This window comes from Phocoena phocoena, chromosome X (genome assembly GCF_963924675.1).
Source record: "Phocoena phocoena chromosome X, mPhoPho1.1, whole genome shotgun sequence".
Taxonomy (NCBI): domain Eukaryota; kingdom Metazoa; phylum Chordata; class Mammalia; order Artiodactyla; family Phocoenidae; genus Phocoena; species Phocoena phocoena.
Genome location: NC_089240.1, coordinates 39,591,675 through 39,613,764, shown reverse-complemented (window position 1 = coordinate 39,613,764; position 22,090 = coordinate 39,591,675). Strand labels below are relative to the sequence as shown.

General features: G+C 36.2%; 1 protein-coding gene across 7 annotated transcripts in view; it reads right to left on the bottom strand.

Annotated features, from left to right (window-relative positions):
• Positions 1–5,624: 5,624 nt before the first annotated feature.
• KDM6A (lysine demethylase 6A) overlaps positions 5,625–22,090 on the bottom strand; it is a 206,337-nt gene continuing 189,871 nt past the window's right edge. For all 7 annotated transcript variants that reach the window (XM_065901133.1, XM_065901140.1, XM_065901134.1 and 4 more), the window contains 3 exons: positions 9,495–9,621; positions 7,606–7,776; positions 5,625–6,465 (listed from right to left, as the gene is read on the bottom strand). In XM_065901133.1, coding sequence (XP_065757205.1) covers positions 6,436–6,465; positions 7,606–7,776; positions 9,495–9,621 — 328 coding nt within the window. In that variant the 3' untranslated portion in view covers positions 5,625–6,435. The remainder of the gene's footprint in view (positions 6,466–7,605; positions 7,777–9,494; positions 9,622–22,090) is intronic.

The window sequence follows — 22,090 nt, the reverse complement described above, 5'->3', positions numbered from 1 at the left end:
TACTGTAACTCAGAAAATCTTGTTGATCGTAGATTTGGGTACTGATTTCCATTTATTAGACATAGAATCCTTTCCATGTGCAGACATTTCAAAATTTGCATCTGAGTACGTTTAATGAAAGAGGACATTTAAATCACATATATCAAGTTCTCTAAAGATAACATTCTCATCTAGTTTCACCCTGCCAAGTGTATTATTCTATCACAAAGTGGAGAGCTAAAGTTAATGCTTAGGTACAATTAACCATACATGCCTACAAAATCAGTGAATTTGCTTTCTTTTCTTCCCCTTACTCTCTTTAACAGATGTTGTATCTGGGCATTTGGAAGTAGGTGTAATTCAGAGTATTGCTTGGTGTTAATCATACCTTTAATCTATTTGAAGCCACCTACACTTTCACACATATGATTATAATACCTTAAGACAGTCCCTATGTTCATGAGGAATCTTTCTGTTGTTCACATTAAGACATGTTTAATCACTTCAAAGTGATTACATGGCACTGAACTACATGGCACTGAAGTTTTAAAACCCCGAGAAAACTGATTCTACATCTTTTTCAGGTTGGTACACTTAAAATTCATACTTTGAATATGTTAAATCAGATTCCCACCTTAAACTAGATTGGTAAGTTGTAGTCAGACCAAGAGTTTAGAAAAATGCATATTAATCTTTATATTGAGAATATTACTCGCTTTCTTGTTAGTTTGTTGAAGTGCCATTATTTGGTTTTAGGATGGGTACAACTCAGTAGACATCACTAAGACTTAACAGGAATTTCCTTTTCCTTTCTCATTTCCACTTTAATTCATTGCTTGCATTTTCAGTCTTTTTCAACCACAATTGAGGGTCCTAATGCAACCTAAACCCATGCTTCCTTCCCATTCTAAGAGCGCAAAAATCTAGGAATATGATGTTAGGAGGAGGTAAATACTACTACTCCCCAAATGCTTTGTTTGTGATAGTTCTTTATTACCCTTTCACTGTCTGTAGGATCTGTAGCAGTGTTCCTTTTTTTATTAGTTATCTATTTCATACATATTAGTGTATATATGTCAACCCCATCTCCCAATCCATCCCCCCACCTCTTTCCCCCTTGGTGTCCATACGTTTGACCTCTACATCTGTGTCTCTATTTCTGCCCTGCAAACCGGCTCATTTGTACCATTTTTCTAGGTTCCACATATATGCGTTAATATACGATATTTGCTTTTCTCTTTCTGACTTACTTCACTCTGTAGGACAGTCTCTAGATCCATCCACGTCTCTACAAATGACTGAATTTTGTTCCTTTTTATGGCTGAGTAATATTCCATTGTATATATGTACCACATCTTTATCCATTCATCTATGGACACTTAGGTTGCTTCCATGACCTGGCTATTGTAAATAGAGCTGCAATGAACATTGGGGTGCATGTGTCTTTTTGAATTATGGTTTTCTCTGGGTGTATGCCCAGTAGTGGGATTGCTGGGTCATATGGTAATTCTATTTTTAGTTTTTTAAGGAAGCTCCATACTGTTCTCCATAGTGGCTGTACCAATTTACATTTCCACCAACAGTGCAAGAGGGTTCCTTTTTCTCCACACCCTCTCCAGCACCCAAATGCTTCTTAACACAAACTTAACCACTATGACGTACATCCCAGCTTGCCCAGGATAGCCCCATTTCTTGGCTGTTGTCCTGCCCAACTAATAGCATTGTCCCTTTTCGATCTCAAAGGGGTTCTGGTTTGGACTATAAAAATGTCAGCCTAATTATATGTTATACATTTTAAAACAAACATTTTTCTCTTGTTAAAGAAATATTCAAAATGAAGTTTCTTTCAAACGTGACTACAGAGCAAGCACTCAGCAATCCCTATTTCTCTGCAGTAGGAGGTAGAATAGCACTTGCTCTGGAGTCGGATCAACATAGTTGGAATCTTACCTTCAATACTTAATAACCACAAACCTTGGGCAAGTTACATGATCCTCTCTTTGCCTCAATTTACGTATGTGTAAGATGAGGCTAAAACAGTACATCAGAGGGTCATTGTGAGGACTAAAGAGAATATATTTAAAGTACTTAGCACTATGCTTTGCAACAGTATTCAGTAAAGGGTAGGTATCTTCAGGCCATACTAAAAAAATACCATTCTCATTTCCCTGTTCAACTGAAAAGTATTTCTTCCTTTCCAAACCAAAATACCACATGGGTTGCTTCATGGTATATATACAAAAGTATTAATTACTGTGTAAAGCACTCAAGACAATGATACAAAATGTTTAAAATTGATGACTGTTTGCTGTTTCACAAAGACCAATGTAATTGCATCCCTGGTGCTCTTGGAAGACCGAAGTGACTCCACCACCCCCTCAAATTCAGCACCTCTTCCCATCTACTGCAATCCATCCGGTTGTTGCTCCACTGAAGGTGCTCTGGCAAATGTCACCAACTATCTTGTGCCAAATCCAAAGAAATCCATTTAATCCTCATCTTTGCAACATGGAATGGTTACTTTTGAAAAACTTTAGCGTGTCTAAGATCACCCCGGCTGGTTTCTTTTAGCTTTCTTCTCCTTTGCAATCTCCTCTCCCCTTACATGCTGACGTTCTTAAGTGGGTATTTGATCGACCTCTCCTCACCATACAGTTCCTGTATGATCTTACCTCCTCTGGCTGTAAGCACCACCTCGATGATGGACAGCCAGATACATGGCTCCGGTTCAGGCCTCTCCTAATTCCAACTACTTAGATGCGTTACAAGCAGTTCTACTCTGATTTTCCATTCTAGTTAGAAGGGCCTCCACCCACTGGTAGACATCTAATGGGTCCTGTGGACTTCACTTTTGTCTTCCAAATCTGCGCTCCTATTTCCATCCTCACAACATCCAAAGTCCAAGTCCAAATCACCTCTTCCTTGAATTTCTGTGTTTTAGAAATGCCCCCCTAGCAGCAATGTGGAAGATAAAGCAGGCACGAAGACTACTGCAAATTCAATGCTGTTCTTTTGCTTAATTCTGTGCATGGTTCCACATTAACCACGGGGTAAAGTGTAAACATCTCTCATGGCAGAGGAGGCTTTTCAACATCGGGGGCTTCCACTCTCCAGTACACTCCTCTAATCCCTTAGTCAAAGTTCCCAAATCCTCTTGCTCTAGGTGTGATACAAACCCTGCTGAAATGCAAGTCCCAATCAATACTATTCACCTTTCTTGTTATCTCTTCTAGGTTCTGCTTGACATATTACATGAATCTCCCATATGAGGTGCATGTATGAAGAGTAAAAGGCAGGGATCACATCTTATTCAGATTCATTTTTTAGGAGATACTAAATAAATATATTGCCTAAATGAAAATACACATGATAATTTAAAGATTTAAGTTCTGAGAAGCAGACACTTCATTTAATGTAATTTCATAATATTACGTGATCTTTTATTTCAGTTGCCTATTACTAGTAATTTGAGAGTCCCAACTGTCAAATACTACTTTGGAAAAGTGACTTAGATTTTAGTTCAAAATACAGAAGCCAAAATTTAATTGATTTAACTTAAATGGGTTAAACAAGTTAAACTGCTATACTGATGGTGTAAGAGTTCCTATTTAGCTGGTGACAACGAGAAAAGAATATGATTTAGTTCTCACTTTCTGGATCAACATCTTTTTTTAATATGTCATATAATTAGTTTCTTTCTCTAAACAATGTGTGTGTGTGCAAATGATGCAAACTCATTTCATTATTAAGGCACCCAGATAGTGTGTGCTTAGCTGGACTTACCTATATAAGCAGTAAAAAGAAGAGAGAGAAAAAAAGCATGCTATTTCTTCTGCAACCTGAAAAATGTAAGTTATTAAAGCAGTTAAATTGAAGAAAAGAAAGCAGTTTACATAAGACTCTGTTCATCTAGTTACACCTCAGACTAATGTTGATAGGTTTGACTTGTCTCCTATCCTCTACCCATTCAAACACTAAGTGAGCAAGTATTACTCTGAACCTTTAACTTCCAAATATTGTATTAGTGAAACACCACTAAATTACTCTTAAATGTCAGACAACTTATGTTAATCTTGGCAATAAACCATCTTAATAAAACCATAGAAAAAATGAGACACTGTGTTAGTAAGATAAACTAGGAATGGTTAAGGAACATTTAGGCATAGCTTTAGCATTCTTATAATCTTTGCTTCTGGATGGTTGACGTACTTTTTTTTTTTTTAAATTATAGTTGATTTACAACGTTGTGTTAATTTCTTTGACTTGCAATTTTTATTTGCAAAAATGTTTTGTCTTTTTTTTTTTTTTCTTTTTTCATTGGCGATACGTGGGCCTCTCTCACTGTTGTGGCCTCTCCCGTTGCAGAGCACAGGCTCCAGGACGCTCAGGCTCAGCGGCCATGGCTCACGGGCCCAGCCGCTCCGCGGCATGTGGGATCTTCCCGGACCGGGGCATGAATCCGTGTCCCCTGCATCAGCAGGCGGACTCTCAGCCACTGCGCCACCAGGGAAGCCCGTCTTGAGTTCTTTTAAAAAATCAGTGGTTAAACATCTTAAGCAGCACTTAGACAAGCACTCTTGCTTCTTAACTAAAATTTGTAATTATTTCCTTCTGAAATTTTAAGAGATGATTGCTGCTAGTAGATATTCAAATTCAATTATTTACCAAATTAGTAACTAATTGGATAAAATATCTCTGTGCTTTTAAAGCCTTCAAACGGTTTCTAGGAGGACAACATACTCCACAACTATCTGAAAAAGAGCACTTGTTAATGCAGTCAGCACAGCATTTCACCAGTTAGGATTATAAATTCTCTTTAGTTATATATAACTTCCTTTACAGCATTCTCTATGCACCTTCATTGCATATTCCTGGAAAAACCTTAGAGAGAACAGCATGATAAAATGAGAATATGTGCCAAATACAAGGTACCATTATTATAAAATGAAATACTATTGGTAATTAGAAGTGATGTGTTAATGCTAATATAGCTTACTATATTTTATTAGTGATGTGGAATTGGAAGACTCCCTCCCCTGCCCAAATCATGTCATGCAAGCAGGAAAGCATGAAATGTCAAAACTGCCTAACATTAAAAAATAAGTCTCTTAATTTATTTGCATTCTAAAATAGAGCCCTTCATCTGAATCTTTTTTCCATATAAAACACTACTAAGTGATGTACAGGATTTGTCAAGCCCATAGAACATTCCCTTTGAAATCTTAAGTTCAATCACTATTTGTTTTCTACTATTATACTACATTTTGGCAGCAACTGTTTATTGGTCTGTCATTGCAATAATTGCAACTTAACAATAAACCAGTCTGACATTTTAGGTCTTGAAGATACATACCATATATATTTCTTTAAAAATAATCATACTTTTGTAAGCAATACTTTACAGTAGACACCTCAAAAATCTACCATAGATGTGAAACTTAAAACGAGAAAAATTTAAGCTCTAAATCTTTATACATATATATCCAGATTTCTATATATATTATATATACATATACAAGTATATATAAAATATATATAATCAGATTTGAAAAATGAACAAAAACTGGGCACTGTACATAAAGTCTTTTTAAAACTCAAACAATAGAAACCTCTTTAAACATTAAACAATTTTAATAAAAGTTTCTGTACAATGCTAGGCAGTTTTATTTACACATAGAAAATGTAATAGGAGTAGTGTTTGAAATTACAGAACTCCTTAAAATTTCAATGGCAGGTAAATCTGGAAAAAATAACAGCATTCCATTCACAAATATTTTCAAGCAATAAATATGTATTTATAAATAGTGTAAATTTACATCAAGATTAGAAACAAAAATCACAAATCTGGTTTATTCCTTAGTCTATGTGCAATCCATTATCTTTGTGACTTGGCTGTTAATTTTTTAAACTTTTTATTTAGGAACCAAAAGTGTAATAACCGTCATGGTTTCAAAACAAGACAGAAAAACATAAAAGCAGTAAAAAAGTTCCTTACCTAACTTTTCACATTAAAAAAAAGTTGACCAAAGAAAGACTTAAAATTGCTAACTACCTTACAAAGAAATGACCAGCTAGGCTAGTAGTTTTTTCCAAGGAAAATTCTGAAGGGGGAAAAGATAGATGAAAACCAATTCATCAGCCCAGAAATAGAGAAATATAAAAGAGGTTGTCTTCAAGTCAGTAGTCTGTATGATGTTGCCAGTTTTGTCAGATATATACAAAACATGGAAATTATTATTTTTTTTTTCTGAAGTACAGCTGATCAGCTTTGTGAGAGTCCTGGAGTAGGAGCAATGCTCTCCCCTGTCCAGTTGGTTGACACTCCGCACTTGGAAGGTTGCATAGACACAGTTTTCAGCCAGCAGCCTTACGAGATAGCTACAAAAACCAGTGGTGCAGAACTGGGTTAGTTCCTGAATAGCAGAAAAGTTCTCATTTAATGTCCATGGAACAATATCAAGATGAGGAAGATGGTAATGGAGGAGCCTGAAAATAAAAGTAAAGTATGTTACTTTGGTATACAAATTGTTAACAGTGTTCCCTAGCTCCAGGTTACAAACACAGCCTGTGTATGAAAGTAAAGGAAATAACAATTCTCAAGCAAGTTCAACGGCCTGCCACACTCTGTCAAGCACAACCAACCTCCCTTACTGTCTCCCACCTGGCCAATTTTCCTAAGAGTCTGAGACCATTACCCAACTCAGCACATCCACATTTTTCGGTACTTGTTCACCAATTAGTCAAAAACTCTTAGAATGTTATTAGGTTGACCATTTTTTGAGATTGCTTAAAAATATAAAGAAGGCTTGTGGAAAATAATATAACAAAGCAATTATGAGTTCATTAGTGACTTGCTTCAGAAGCTAACTCAACTAGATAATAAATTTTGTTTAACATATTCCAGATAATTTTCTTCTTCTTCAAGCAATCCTGAAGACCATTCAAGTGAAAGTATCAGGAGCTAAATTTCAAAAGTTCAGTTTCTGATCACATATGTAAGAGAAAAAGTACTGAGGGAATTCAACAATTCTCTTCTATTCATAAAACTACTGATGTGCTAGAGTAAAATGCTTCCCCCTAAGCATCTGCTGTTTAAAATTAAAAACTGTATGCAATTTATAAAGATACTTGAATTTCATAAGGTTATGTAACATTGCAGGAAGTTAAGCTCCATCAAATATTCCCATAAAGTTAATACTTCTGGCAAGGACAAGATTTTAAATAAATACAATTAGCTCTGAAAGCAGAAGTATATTTAAAAGCATACATACTGATTCATATTGTGGACACTAATAACCTATATACACAAACATTTTATCAACTGAGATCAAATCACATAAAGGATGTGACAGTGTTCTAAAAGCACACAGATTTTTAAATGTAATTACTGTGACATTATTTAGGGCTGGTCTCACCCGGCAAGAAAAGTGAAAATGAAATATGCCAACTTCATAGGAATAAATACCTGGAAGTGGACGAGGGGGAGTGATATGTTTACTCATGCAATATCTGATGAGCCAAAGGAAATTTTAAATATTTCATTACCTCCTCCTTATCAGGTGGCAGAACAAACACTGCTGCTTCCCTATCCAGCTAACTATATACACACATGTTGATTTCACTTACTAATGTAAATTGGTCATAGACTTGCATCAGGTCCTCCATTTTGTACTGTTCTAGCACCACAAAATTTTCCAGGTTTCCACTTGTTTTTCGTGCACAATCTTGGCAATGCACTATGTAGGTCTTTTGAGAATTGCTCTCATTAGTGACAAAAAGCAGATCAAAAACCTCCACCTATTTATACAAGAGAAAAAGCATTCAATAGAGACAGTAGTATTTATTTATTGTACTACTTTAGTATAATCATAGAGTTCTACTTCACATGGAGTTGTGGACAGTGATCACCGGTTAAGAGTGGGTACTAAGAGTTAAGAGTGTTTAAGAATCTTTAATAGATCAGGTTTATTTTGCACCAGACCCAAAGACATGGGTGGTAATGTCTATTTAGGGGAGTGACCTTGGGGAATGACATATTCATTACAACCACTGGCAAAAGCCTAATTCAAAAGTTTGATAAAAGTCAGCCTATTTATTTGTTTTAAATTCAAAACATTAGTATACAATCAGATGAAAGTGATCATTATTTTCCTTTTACTTCTCAATGATAGTACTTATCACAGGGCTCTGTATATGGATATTTGTCTTCCCCAATAGACTGAGCTCCTCAAAGATGAAGACTATGTTTTACTCATCTTTGTAACTCCAGAGCATATCATTTCACAGTGCTTAGTGCTTAGCCAAACCTCAAAACAAACTTGTTGAATGAATATAATCTGATTATTTCACAGATGAGGAAACTGACAGGTAAGTGACAGTAAGTGAGTGTTCAGCTATAAGCCTCATGTTAAGGAGTATGAGTACAATCAGAAAGTATAGTCATGAGTATAGCATGATTTTAGAAATAATACCTCTGTGTTAGAGAGACTGATGAGTTGCTAAGGCTCAAGCAGGATAAGGAATAACAGTACAGAATAAAAGTCATTCTCAAATACTGGAAAGCTTATACATTCATTTTTCTGAGGTATAACACACCTAACTAGAATCTATCTGGTCTCCCAATGGCATACTTTAGCCAGGTTATACAGCATTAAAATAGCTGATAGATAGACTGAATCATCTCAAATAAAAGTCAACATCAGAATTACAGAATTTCAAGGTCTGGAGTGGATCATTAATATCCCTGGCTTTGGCATATCCTTGAATGTATTCAATGAAAGAAAATTCTCATGACTTCGTGTCTTCTTTGAAGTTATGTTAATTAAAATCCCAGAGTTACCCATGTTTTCCATTACTATCAATGAGCAACAACATGCACCTCATAATCTGAGCTACAACATTTGTGAACATCCTTCAACCTGTCCCTCACTTCTGCCATTTAATGAGTTGTCTGGTGAATTTTACCTTCGAAATATTTTTGTACTCCTCTCCAGCCATGGCTGCTGAGCCTGCGCTCCGCAACGGGAGAGGCAACAACAGTGAGAGGCCCACGTACCACAAAAATAAATAAATAAATAAATAAAATAAAATAAAATAAAAATTAAAAAATAAAATAAATAAATAAAAATAAAATAAAATAAAAAATAACTAAAGAGGGCTTCCCTGGTGGTGCAATGGTTAAGAATCCACCTGCCAGTGCGGGGGACACAGGTTTGAGCCCTAGTCCGGGAAGATCCCACAAGTCGCAGAGCAACTAAGCCCGTGAGCCACAACTACTGAAGCCTGCACACCTAGAGCCTGTGCTCCGCAGCCACCGCAAGAGAAGCCTGCGAACCGGAATGAAGAGTAGCCCCCGCTCACCGCAACTAGAGAAAGTCCACACACAGCAACGAAGGCCCAACACAGCCATAAATAAATAAATAAATAAATAAAAACAAAACAAAAAACTAAAGAGAAACCAAAACTGGAGAGGTAAGAGGTTTATAAAATAACTGTGGATAAGAACAGTTACTTACCTCACAAATGCTACAGTAATGCGCTGGCTCTTCTTTTGTCCGCCCATGCCAGATAATCTCTTTTCCTGCAGCAATGAGAGCTTCCCTCAATGTCTGACACTGCTTCAGAGTTCTCAGAAGACAATACCTATATTGTGGGGGGAAAATTATTTGTGACCAGCAACTGAACATTGAAAATTTTTAGCATGAAAGATGTATCAACAGAAGTAATGCCAAGAGATTCTGTTCTAATATCTGTAACCACATTTTTTTTCATCAATTTCTCAGATATTCTCAGATTTTAAAAATAAGGCCAATAACCAGCATGTCTGACAATGACAATATCAGATCGTTTAAAGTTGGGAATAATTGATATCTGAATATCAAAATATAATAACCTGACACCTTATTTAAATGTAAGTTGCTAATTTTGGCTCTTATTTGGGCAAGTCAATTAACCTCTTTGGAAGTCAATGTCTCATCCTTGAAATAAGGGGTCTGAATTCCAGATGTGAACTCTATGATTCTAAGTAAGGCAGGAAAGCACACTATTTCTATCAACACTACCTAGACACTCATAAACAGCATCACTTATATGGCTGCTTTTGAAACTTTTGAGTATATAAGCAGAAAAGTATTTATGGATTTAGTCACTACACCATACAAAAAATGGTTTCACTGTAGTGCTGAAGAAGAAAAAAGACACTTCATTCCTTGATTTTAACTTGAAGATAATACAGTGAAATATTTCATTCATATTAACATAATTGAACTGTTCTTATACCTTTTCTAAACTCATACTTATGATGCTAATGATATAGTGAATTCTCACAATTTGTGATTTTCCTATAGTTTGCTGTCACTACTTGGAATTATTTGCTAAGTTCTCTCACTCGGAACTACTAATATTTAAAGTATGATAAATAATAGCATATTTAATTTCTCTTAATTCATACTTCCTTGCTATTTTACAAGTTACTAGGTTAAAGTACTGTAACTTATCAGAACCCACATAAATTAAAAGCCAGCATAAAAAAGATTAAAGATATATGTAAAATTTGATAACTTATTTAACAAACATAAAACAACATCAACTTTATAGTTGTAAGGCAAACCCCTTAAGTATCATTTTCAAAGGATTTCTCTGTCAGTTTGGCTCCAGCAATTCTTGTGTGTTTAACTTATTTAGAAACAAAACAATGCTTTAGACTATGGTTGCAAGTCAAAGCTAGGACAGCTATGTGTGTGTATGCATGCCGGGGAGGAGCAAGTAAAAATTCAGATCATGGCAAAAACGGAGAGCATATAATTCAGACTTTGCTGCTAGCTCTTGAACAGAACCTGTTCCTCCCTTTTGCCCTCTGTGTCCTATATACTTCATCTCTGAAGGCACTGATCTAACTGAACAAGTTTTCCAAGCAGGGCTTCAAAATAAGGTCTTTTTCACAGGAAAATACTGCCTAAAACTCTGCAGTACAGAGAGATTTATATACTTACTTATACTTATAAATAAGTATAAGTATATAATTAAGTACTTATAAGTACTTCCTTATACTTATTTATATATATATAAGTATAGGAAGATTTATAGACTCCACTATGCTCCCATGTGGGAAAACAAACAAAAAATGATAAAACAATACTATAAAAATAAATAAAAAATAAGAACAAGACAGGAAGCATGGTATTAGGTACTTCACACATATTATGCCATTTAGGACTCTTAACAACCCTGTGCAGGAGGCACTATTATCTCCACCCCACAAATAAGAAAACTAGGGCCTAGAGAAGCCGATATTATAAAGCTATTTTTAAGTGGTTGGGCTAGGGGTTTGTAAAAGCAGAAAATCTCGTTTCCCCTCACTATCTTACACTGTACTATCTTCTTTCTGGTCTCTTTTCACATCTTCTTACCCACTTTCCCCTTTCTCTTTTGAAAATGAGATTCTTGGGGCTCAGTCAGCACAGTTTTCCCCACACACAGAGCCTTGGTTCTGTGGAGTATTATTCCACTCTTTAGTCAGCAAATGAACTTTCACTTCCAATGCTACTAACTGCTTTGGCAGTTAGATTAGACTGTAGTTTATAATTTATGGCTAGTTTGGTAGTTTCATCTAGAAAAAGGCAATATACTACTTTTCTGCAAACAATAAAGGGTTAGAGTTAGGGTTGCTAAGAATAAATACTAAGCCAACAGTATTTTGCTTCTGAAATCACAGCTCCAGAATTTTTATTTTGTGAGATACTGGAGTCTAAGAAAACCAACAGCTCTATTAATCTGATCTGACAACGAATAACCAAGTCGCGGTTTTCCCCCTGCCCTTATGATTTTTCTGTAACAGTAAAATTTTTTGTTCCTTCCCATTTTCAAAGGGTAGCAGTTGGAACAGAAGAATTATTGAGAGAGACAGAGGCTCTTCTGTAGTTTCGGGTTAGCAGATGCAAACTAATACATATAGAATGGATAAACAACAAAGTCTTATTGTATAGCACAGGGAACTATTTTAAATACCTTGAGATAAACCATAGTGAAAAAGACTATAAAAAAGAATGTATATATATGTATAACTAGGACTTCCCTGGTGGTCCAGAGGTTAAGACTCCGCACTTCCGCTGCAGGGGGCGCAGCTTCGATCCCTGATTGGGGAACTAAGATCCCACATGCCACGCAGTGCGGCCAAATATATATACACGCACACACACACACACACACATATATATACACACATATATATAAAACTAAACCACTTTGCTGTACAGCAGAAATTAATACAACGTTGTAAACAACCACACTTCTATTAAAAAAAGAATTCAATTTGTTAAAAAAATAAAAAATCACTAGCAAAATGTGTAAAACTGTAGAAGACAGAAGATGCTGTTTTAAATACATTTTAGGAACAGGGTCAGAAATGATTTCAGAGCTAGAGAAGCTGGGAATCAAACTTCCCTTTGACTTTTCAGGATCAGTCAGGATCAATCTGGTTTCAGGACTCAAGTACTGGTTTTAGTTGTTTGGATAAAAGACTATACAAAAAGGCAGGGGTTATTAAAAGGCAGATCTGGCTTGGAAGAAAATCGCAAGGAAGAGGCTGACTGAGGGCTGGGTGTATTTGAGGTTACACAGAAGAATATAATCCAACCATAAACCCATCTGGCAAAGATGAAACCTAAAATGGGATGGAATTTTAGAAAACAGCTTGCCATAGGGGATAGAAATGAAAATATACTTGAAATATTACAATAAAAAAACTGAAGACAATAATATGAGGACAAACGATCATACACAGTATATTTATAAATCAACATATTAGGCAAAGACAGACTTAGTATGCCATGGATGCTAAAAGGAGAGGGAGGCAGAACTCACAGTTTTCATAAAGTTGTCAATTTAGATGTGACAGGAAGGAGAAGTGGGAGGAAGGCACCTTCTAGGCAAAAGGAATTCCATGAGCAAAGGTAGTGCCCGGATTATTTAGGGAATAAACAACTGTTCTTATGACTTTAATCTTGGGATGACGTTTCTGAGGTAAGAGAACAAAGGAATGAAGCTACTGATATTACTGGGTTGGCCAAAAAGTTCATTCGGGTTTTTCCTTATGACAAATCCAAACGAACTTTTTGGCCAACTCAATATATTATGTTGAAGTTAAGAAAACACTGGGAACTAGTATGACATTTTGGGGGTAACCTGACTACGTTTCCGAAGTAAATTCCTAAATATCGGTGTGGAGACAAGATGAAGCATGGGTTAACTTGCTATGGCACTTTTAAAGTCTTTATGGTAACAATCTCTGCCACTAAGAAGCAGATGATGTACAAATTTTAAAAGTATACCAAGAAGTGCCTTGCCTTGCCCAGTCTCTCTTACTGAAGGACCCATGTAGGCAAAGTGAGCCAACATGCGAGCCCTCAAAACTTCCCACCTGTCACTCCAAAGGTGGATTCCCCTAGGACAACAGTGAGTGTCTAAATGTCAGTAAGACATATAACAGTTTCATTTAAACCAACCACATGGCTGAAAATCAAGGTCTCAGTCAATGATAAAATGAGTATCTTACGAATTTTAAACTCTCAGATAGAAAAAACACGCATGAAAGCAAATATATGTTAACCACGAGAATGCAGGGTTTTAGAATTTTTAGATTTTGTTTGCTCAATATTATCACAAAGCATTGCATATTTAACCCAATGGTGTTATTAGAAGACTCCCAAGGACAACAGCACTAAAATCTATGCTAACTATGGACTGGTCTTCATGGCTATACCCTCTTATTCAATTATTAGGCCAATAGCCTATGACTACAGAGCTGTAGAACACCTCATATATCCATTTAAACATGGGAATCAAAGGGAAAAGGGAGTTAATATTTAACAGTCTGCTTTATTTTATACTCAAAACCTCAGTGCTTGTGATAAAGTATATATTATATAGATAGGGTAATAATCTATAATACGTGTGAAAGAAAAGGAGAAACAAAAATATTTTTAGTTCTAAAAGAGACTGAACCTAGACTAGGGTGTCCCTAACTTGTCTGGACCATAGAATTCATCTAGGCCATTCACTGTGAAAGAGGTTCCCAGGGTTCTTCACACAGAGCTCTGAATTTATTTATTAGGAACAGAGTCTAGAAATCTATTTTAATAAGAGTCTTGGTTGATTCTTATAATTAGGCCAAGTAAGAACCAGTCAAACCTCTTACTTCATTAGAAACAATGTCTAAAATTTGTAACAGGATTTTTCAGCAAATCACCATGTTTTTATGATTAGAGCCATAAGAGATCAATCACAGAGAGAAAGCCAGAGAGTAGGAAAGAGCACCGATTCTGGAGCTAGACTGCCTGGGTTCATATCCCAGCTTCACACATAAGTCTCAGTTTTCTCAAATGTAAGGAAGGCACATCTAACTTACAGTACTATTATGAGGAGTACACGTTATATAAAATGCTTAGATTAGTGCCTGGAAGTTACTGATCAATATTTAATCTTGGTATGTGAAATTTTAAAATTGTGTTAAAATAATTAATGACTAAATTAATTTTTTTATTTGAAAAAATTGTGCAATGAATGCCAACTGGAAGGGTAATAGTTACACCTAAAAGAACATAAAACAGATTATTGAAAAGGTGTTAGTCTAGAGTCCAACAGGTCAGGATTTCTCAACATCAGCACTATTGTTATCTTGGGCTGGATAATTCTTTGTTGTGGGGACAGTCCTGTGCATTGTAGGATGTTTAGCAGTGTCCCTAACTTCTACCCACAAACTATCAGTAGCACCCCTCCCACTGAAGTCATAACGCTGCCATATGTCCCTTGGGGAAGAGGGTGGGGGGAGGCAAAACTGCCTGCAGTTGGGAACCACTGAACTAGGTCCATGAATACTAACTTACTTAAAAAACAGGTGACTGACCCTTCTATAATTAATATTAATAATAATTATCACAACAGCTACCATTTACTGAGTGCTTACTCTGTGCTAAGACCCATACAATACTCATAAAAGCTATTAGAAAGAATTATTATCCCCATTTTCAGAAAAGGAAATGAAGACTAATTTTGACCACGATCCCCCAGCCAGTAAATGGAGAAGCTAAGACTTGAAGGCAGACTGGACTCCAAACAACTACACAGTGCTGCCTGTAATATTTCACTGGAATATTAAATAGCACACACTCTAAGACTGAGCAAAAGTTAAAAGGAAAGGCAAATACCAAACACATAATAACAAACACATAACACAAAGGGCAAAGGGAAAGCACATTAATACTGTACATATAAGACATTACATTTAAAAACTGAAATATAAAAACAGTACTTTATAAGATGGCCAGAAGAATGACAAAATGATATGACAAGAAATTAAATTTGTGGGGAGTGGTTTTCAATGGACTTGGTACTGTTGAAATTTTAGAAAATTTATTTTCAACTACTGACTTACACCTTATCAGTATTTTTAGAATGTATTAACATATGGCAGATTAGGGGGAGGTAGACTAGAGAATGTGTATTCTGAAAATTAACACTCTACTACTACTATTTTTTTTAAATTGGGGTATAGTTGCTTTACAATGTTATGTTAGTTTCTGCTGTACAGCAAAGTGAGTCGGCTATATGTATACATATATCCCCTCTTTTTTGGATTTCCTTCCCATTTAGGTCACCACAGAGCACTGAGTAGAGTTCCCTGTGCTATACAGTAGGTTCTCCTCAGTTATCTATTTTATACATAGTAGTGTATGTATGTCAATCTCAAACTCCCAATTCATCCCACCCCCCAACATTCTACTACTATTTGATATGCTCCTCCGAAGTCTAAGACTTCCTAATATTGAACTTATCAGAGGAAAATGGGCTCTTTGGCATTCTGATTTTTGACATTTTAAAATATACTGAACTACTTATTACGGTGATTTAAGTGGAATAACAAAGTAGTTGAAGAAACCAGAGTTTCCAATGTATCAGAAACATACTATCATTACCTTAACTTGCTAATACTCCAACACGATTGTAACAATTTATACCATATTAGTTGGAGTTGGCCTTATCTACCACTGAGATTAAACCAGTTAACTGAAATCCAGTTAAAAAGAATCCATTTATTCTGAAAGCCTGTTATCTACAGGAAGTCTAATCATTACCAAGACTCTGCACTACTCACTTGCTACGTTATCGTTTGATTCCTTTCAAGGATCCTATTAAAAGAAATATTTCAATGCTAAAACGTAATGAATCTTATGAAAGTGAAGTGAAAAAGAGCCTTTGCACTACTAACTATATAGGGAGAAAATGTAGGCCAAGCAATGTATCTCAAATATCTGAAAATGGGAACAATGAATTTGTAAAGAATGAGGGTTTCTCTTAGCTCTCAATCAACTAGTTTAAAATTAAAATCAAAGGGTAAAAACTGTATATTATGATGAAGATGGATAAAAAACAGCAATAATCTCCCCACTCTTAACTTTAAGTTTTAAACTGCCTACTTAAAACTTCATTCACTCAGGACTCACTAATGAAAATATCTATAACAGAGTTTATACTGGAGTGGGACACGGGTTTACCAAAGGTAAACGCCATCAACAGTTACTCTCAAAAATGTATAACCCAAATAAAATTATGAGAAAACATATCCAAAATATGGAACTCTATACAACACAAAGGTCTGCTCTCTTCAAAATAAAAATCACAAGAAAAGACTCATAGATTTAAAAGAGACTAAAGACACAATGACTACATACTGAATTCAGTGTGAACCTTGATTCAATGTGGATGGGGGTGGGAGGGGGAGAGCTAAAGACATTCTGGATAGTTGGGAAATTTAAATGTAGACTATGTATTAGCTGATTACTATTGAACTCCATATTTCTTATGTATGGTAAATGGTACTGTGGTTATGTGAGAATAAATATCCTTACTCTTAAGAGATACAGGTTGAAATATCTGGGGTGACATGTCATAACATCTGCAAATTACTTTTTCATATAACTCAGCCAAAAAAGTATGTGCGCAAGCATGTGAATATAGAGACTGATAGGGAAATGTGGCAAAAACTTATCTGATGACTCCAGATGAAGTTATCTAGGTACTGATTGTACTATTCTTTCAGCTTTTTTTTGTAGAATAAAAAAGTTTCAAAAGAAAAAGTTGGAAGAAAAAGTATAAGTTAAGTTTGGGAGGGGGCACGCAGTAATGTGTTACAGGCAAATTTAATATGTTTTAAAGGATAATAAGATATATTAACATGGAAAAACAGTCACAGTTCAGTGAACTAAAGGAAGAGATCAGTAGCTTTACATTTATTGTCTTCCTTAATTCATTTCTTTGTGTGGGCACTGCTCTACTTTAAGAATGGCTAATGGTTCAGAAAACTCAACAGCTAACACCTTAGCAGGGATTACCTATCAGCCAGCTGAGAGATACAAATGTGTATTTCAGACTCCTTCTCTAAACAACAGAACCATATATCCATCTGATTACTTTAAAGAGATTCCCACTGAAACATAGTAAAAAGAATTCAAGTTCTACGAGTCTAAAGCCAGCCAATCTGGTAATCATCATGTCCTATATCTAACCCATTTCCTCTTTTCTTCCTTTACTCCCAGTTTCATCAATAAGCACAAATATCCCACTGCATGGCCCAAGACAAAGCTCCAGCAATACTGATTCCCCTCTCACCTCTACCACCCAATCAATCAATATGCCTATTTTTTCTATCCTTTGTCTTTCCTTTTGTCTGAAATGTAGCAACTACCTTCTAATTAATATGCCTCTAAAACTTCTGCCCTCCATTTAGTACTTCACCTTGCTGTCAAGTTATCTAGCATGCAAATTTGATCATTATTAAAAATATTAAAAATTCTAAAGGCTTCTCATTAGCAGCTGCTGCCAGTGTGAAGTCTACTTGAAATTTTTAGCAACAGAAGTTTAAATCTATACTCTTCAGCTGATATAAACGAACAAGCAGGGCTTAATCCTGAGAGACATTTGAAAGTTTAGTCTAAAGAAGGAGAAACTAAGCTTACTTGCAGCATATGGGGTATGTGGAAAAAAGTTTATGTTCATTTGAACAGTGAAAGGAAACCAAAAGAGAAGTTATGCACTGAGCTTCCACTAAAATGTTCCTCAGGAGTTAGGCTGTGAACTTTTCAAGTCAAGTTCACTGAAATTTGAAAAGAAGTAATCAAGATAATGAATATTCCTTGAATGATATTGACTCATGCCAATGTAGGAGACATCTGGAAGAATGTGAAGGAGAGTATGAAGATTAGTGCGTTTTAGAAAAATAGCTAGAATGTAGAAATTTCGAGATTTACTAAATGACTCAGATAAAGGACTTTATGGAATTGTAGGGCTCTAAAAGACCCACCTTGAATTTAAAAGTGCAAAGAAAAAAACAAGAGTGGTGATGACTTTTTAAAATAACCACAGGTAATTCATTCTCAAAATGATAATAAGGGATTAGCAGATGACAACAGGAGAGAACATCATGTCCCATTATTAATCACTCAGTGCAAATACAGCTCATAATCTCTTATAGTCCCACAAATTTTTCATAAATTTTGCATAAACTCATTGGTGTTGAAACTTGACCTGGGGCTTTTTATAGTTTTCACTTAGCTCATCAGAGTGACTATTTATATGTTTTACTGCAGAAATTTTAATGTGTTTGATGCTAGCACACTGCCACAAACTCTGGTGGGAGGGTAAAATAAATGTACTGTTTTACCTTTCTAAATCCAAAGAATTCTGAATACCAAAACACATTTGGCCTAAGGGGTTTAGGATAAAGGACTATGAAGCTGTAGTACTACTTCTATGAAGCCTTTCCTAAATGTTCCCCTCTCTCAGAAGCACTTTCCTCTATGCTCTCCCATTTTTTTTTTAAAAACAGTATCTCCATCATTAAAGCAAAGATCATGTGTTTGAACATTTTGACTATTTCCCCATTTATTTTAAGCAGCCTGAGAAGTGATCAGATCCTTCTGTCACCTAGCACTATACCTGAGTTCCAACTCAGTTCATAATGTAGATTAAACAAATAAAAGAATGAAAAGAACTGGGTAGAGCCGAGTGAATGACTGGATAAGAAGGCACAAAGTAAATTTTGCTTAGATTCTTTATGGTTGGGCAGACTAACCATTTAACCATGAAAACCTAAAAGTCACACATTGTAAATTCACAGTATTTTAAGAACTATAAAAAAGCAATAATCTAGGGAGAAAGTTAAGGAAGAAGACTATCTTTGCAAATCTTCTCCATTCACTTGTTAGGTCTAGATGATGATGATTATTTTCTTAAACAGCCTACAATTCAGATGCTCAATGCATAGTGAATTAATGCTTTACTGAAAGATAATTCAAAGAAAAAGAAAAGGGAGGGTGTGTAACAACTGCAGTTCATATTAAAGACGGTTTAAAACACCAAATAAAGTGATAAAAATGGAAAATTCAAGCACACATCTAAAAGAAATGGAGAAATGACTGACAAGGTAAGTGGGGGTCAGACTGGAGATAGACATGGGGATTTTAAAGAAAGTTTACATCTGTGCCTTTGTACATTTAGAATAGTTGGTTGTCACTGGTGACCTCAGCAGAAGTGACAGGAGCATACAGAAAGTCAAATTGCTGTGCATGGTGGAGTGAACAGGAAGGAGATGAAGAAAATGACTCAAAGCAGAGGGAAGGAACTGCAAGGGAGAACCATTTCTTAAGAATTGGTATAGCTCACAAGCCAGAACAAATACCACTTCCCTTGTTGGCAAAATACTAGACTTGAGGACCAAAGCAATGATGTGGATATAACAGTTTTAAAGCGAAACTAAGCTTGTGGAAAAAGACTCCCTCTCTATTTCTGTAACAATATATATTCTCTGTGTTGTCTTCTGACCTTTATCTAGTTCACCTATTTGCTTTTCTTAAATAGAAGTACTCCCCCAAGTTCTGTCCCCAACTCCCCCCTCCTCTTCCTCTCAAGACAATCACGAACCACTAGGTAAAAGATCCCCTAGTCAGTCAGCTCTGACTTTGCTCTCTGGAATCCTGCATTTACTACAGCTTCTAATAAACAGCTCTATACAACTATTTTACTGGCTCCTCAAACCTGCCACTGTTTCAAAATGAAGCCCCATGCCACAGATATATCCAAGTGGCTTTTACATAAGACAGATATGGGCTTAAATCTCACTCTAACCAAATGGGTGACCATGGGATGCTGAGAGGCATACCTGAGATAGTCTGGGAAGCACTTTGCTCAGTGCCTAAGGACCAAGCTCAGTTTATTAACTAACATTACTAAACTATCTAGAACTCAGACTTGAAAACCCGAAGTATCTTTGATTCACTTCTTTATCTTATTATCCAGAAGCTAATTCTATCTATTTAACTGCTGGAAACATCTTTATGAAACTCAAATTAGATCGTATTAGTTAAAAACCTACCAAAAGCTCTCCAACAGAATAAACTTAAGTTGGGCACACAACACGTGATCTGCCACTAAGAACTTTTACAACTATATCTTATTCTACTACTCATCACACACATTGTGTGTGAGCACACTCAAGCCAGAATATACCACCAACTGTTGTCAACATATATACAGCAGAGCTGCATCATATAATACATTTAAGTTCGTGCAAATACACAGTAGGGAAGGAAGTCAGAAGGGAGGGCAGAGGAGGAGGTATTAGGGAGAAAATGAGAGCAGGTGGAAGAGAAGATGATCTGAGGTGAGTATGCATTTACCATTCCTCTAAGCAGCCAGACTTCCCCTGAGTCGCTCACAATGTAAGCAGCTTACCATGTTGAGTATGATTTTAGTAGTTAGTGCAACAGGGCCTCTCCACTTAAGTTGAGTATTTTGTCTGGAGCTCTACTGAAGAAAAGGGATTTATTCCCTCACTGAAGGAAAACATGACTGTGTTGGACTGAAGGAGACATGGTATGTATATAAACTATTGTTTTATGGATGAACTTGGGAATCTTTCTGACGGTGCAAGAGTCTGGTCTTAAGTTGGCTTTAGGTGCTATACCTCTCTTCTCTCCCTGCCTCCACATCTTTACCCTTCACACAAAATATCTGCTCCCCAAAATACACAGACTTCTCTGACTCCGTGGGGCTGGAAAGAATTGAGTGGGTCTGTTGTATTTCTTTCAATCTATTTATTTGTATGCACTAACTTTTACTTCAAGATAGGAACTATGCCATATACACATATACATACCCTCTCAGTGCCTAGCTCAGAGCCTTGTATACAGTCAGCAAATATTCATTAAATGAAAGAAAGTACAAACAAAAGAAAGAGAGCAATGTTGGCTGGTGAAAAGTATACTTTCAGTAATAGATGAATGACTGTATTTTAAAAAGGAAGTTTATAGAGTAAGGCCTAAGGGTCTGGATTTATGGTTAACATTTTCAATCTGCATGATGACAAACAGAGCTTGCTAATCATATCTCGTGACAACCCAGGCTGGGAACAGAATTCTTAATATAATGAAGAATACAATCAAGATTCAAATGATCGGACATTTTGTAGCACAGAGTAAAAATGGAATAAGGTAAGTATGTAAGTGCATTTACTTAGGCTAAAAAAATGTAAGGAAGGTATGAGGAACAACAGTACCACCAGTAATTTTAAGTCAAAAAATATTCAAGGGCTTCCCTGGTGGCGCAGTGGTTGAGAGTCCGCCTGCCGATGCAGGGGACACGGGTTCGTGCCCCGGGCCGGGAAGATCCCACATGCCGCGGAGCGGCTGGGCCCGTGAGCCACGGCTGCTGGGCCTGCGCGTCTGGAGCCTGTGCTCTGCAATGGGAGAGGCCACAACAGTGAGAGGCACGCGTACCGCAAAAAAAAAAAAAAAAAAAAAAAAAAAAAAATCAAATTATGTGCATCCAGTTTTAACACAAGGCAACCTTAAGATAAAGATAATGCAAGTGTCAATGCTCAACATTTCAAATGTTAAGAGGGACAATGATAAACTGGAAGGAGTCTAGAAAGACGACAAGGATGATGGGGGTGAGCGGGATGAAAAGATGATAGAGGTCAGATGTTTAAATTACCGAAGACCAGATAGGAAGAAGAGACTATGACAATAATCTTTTCTCTGATTCCTTTTTCCCTCTTCCC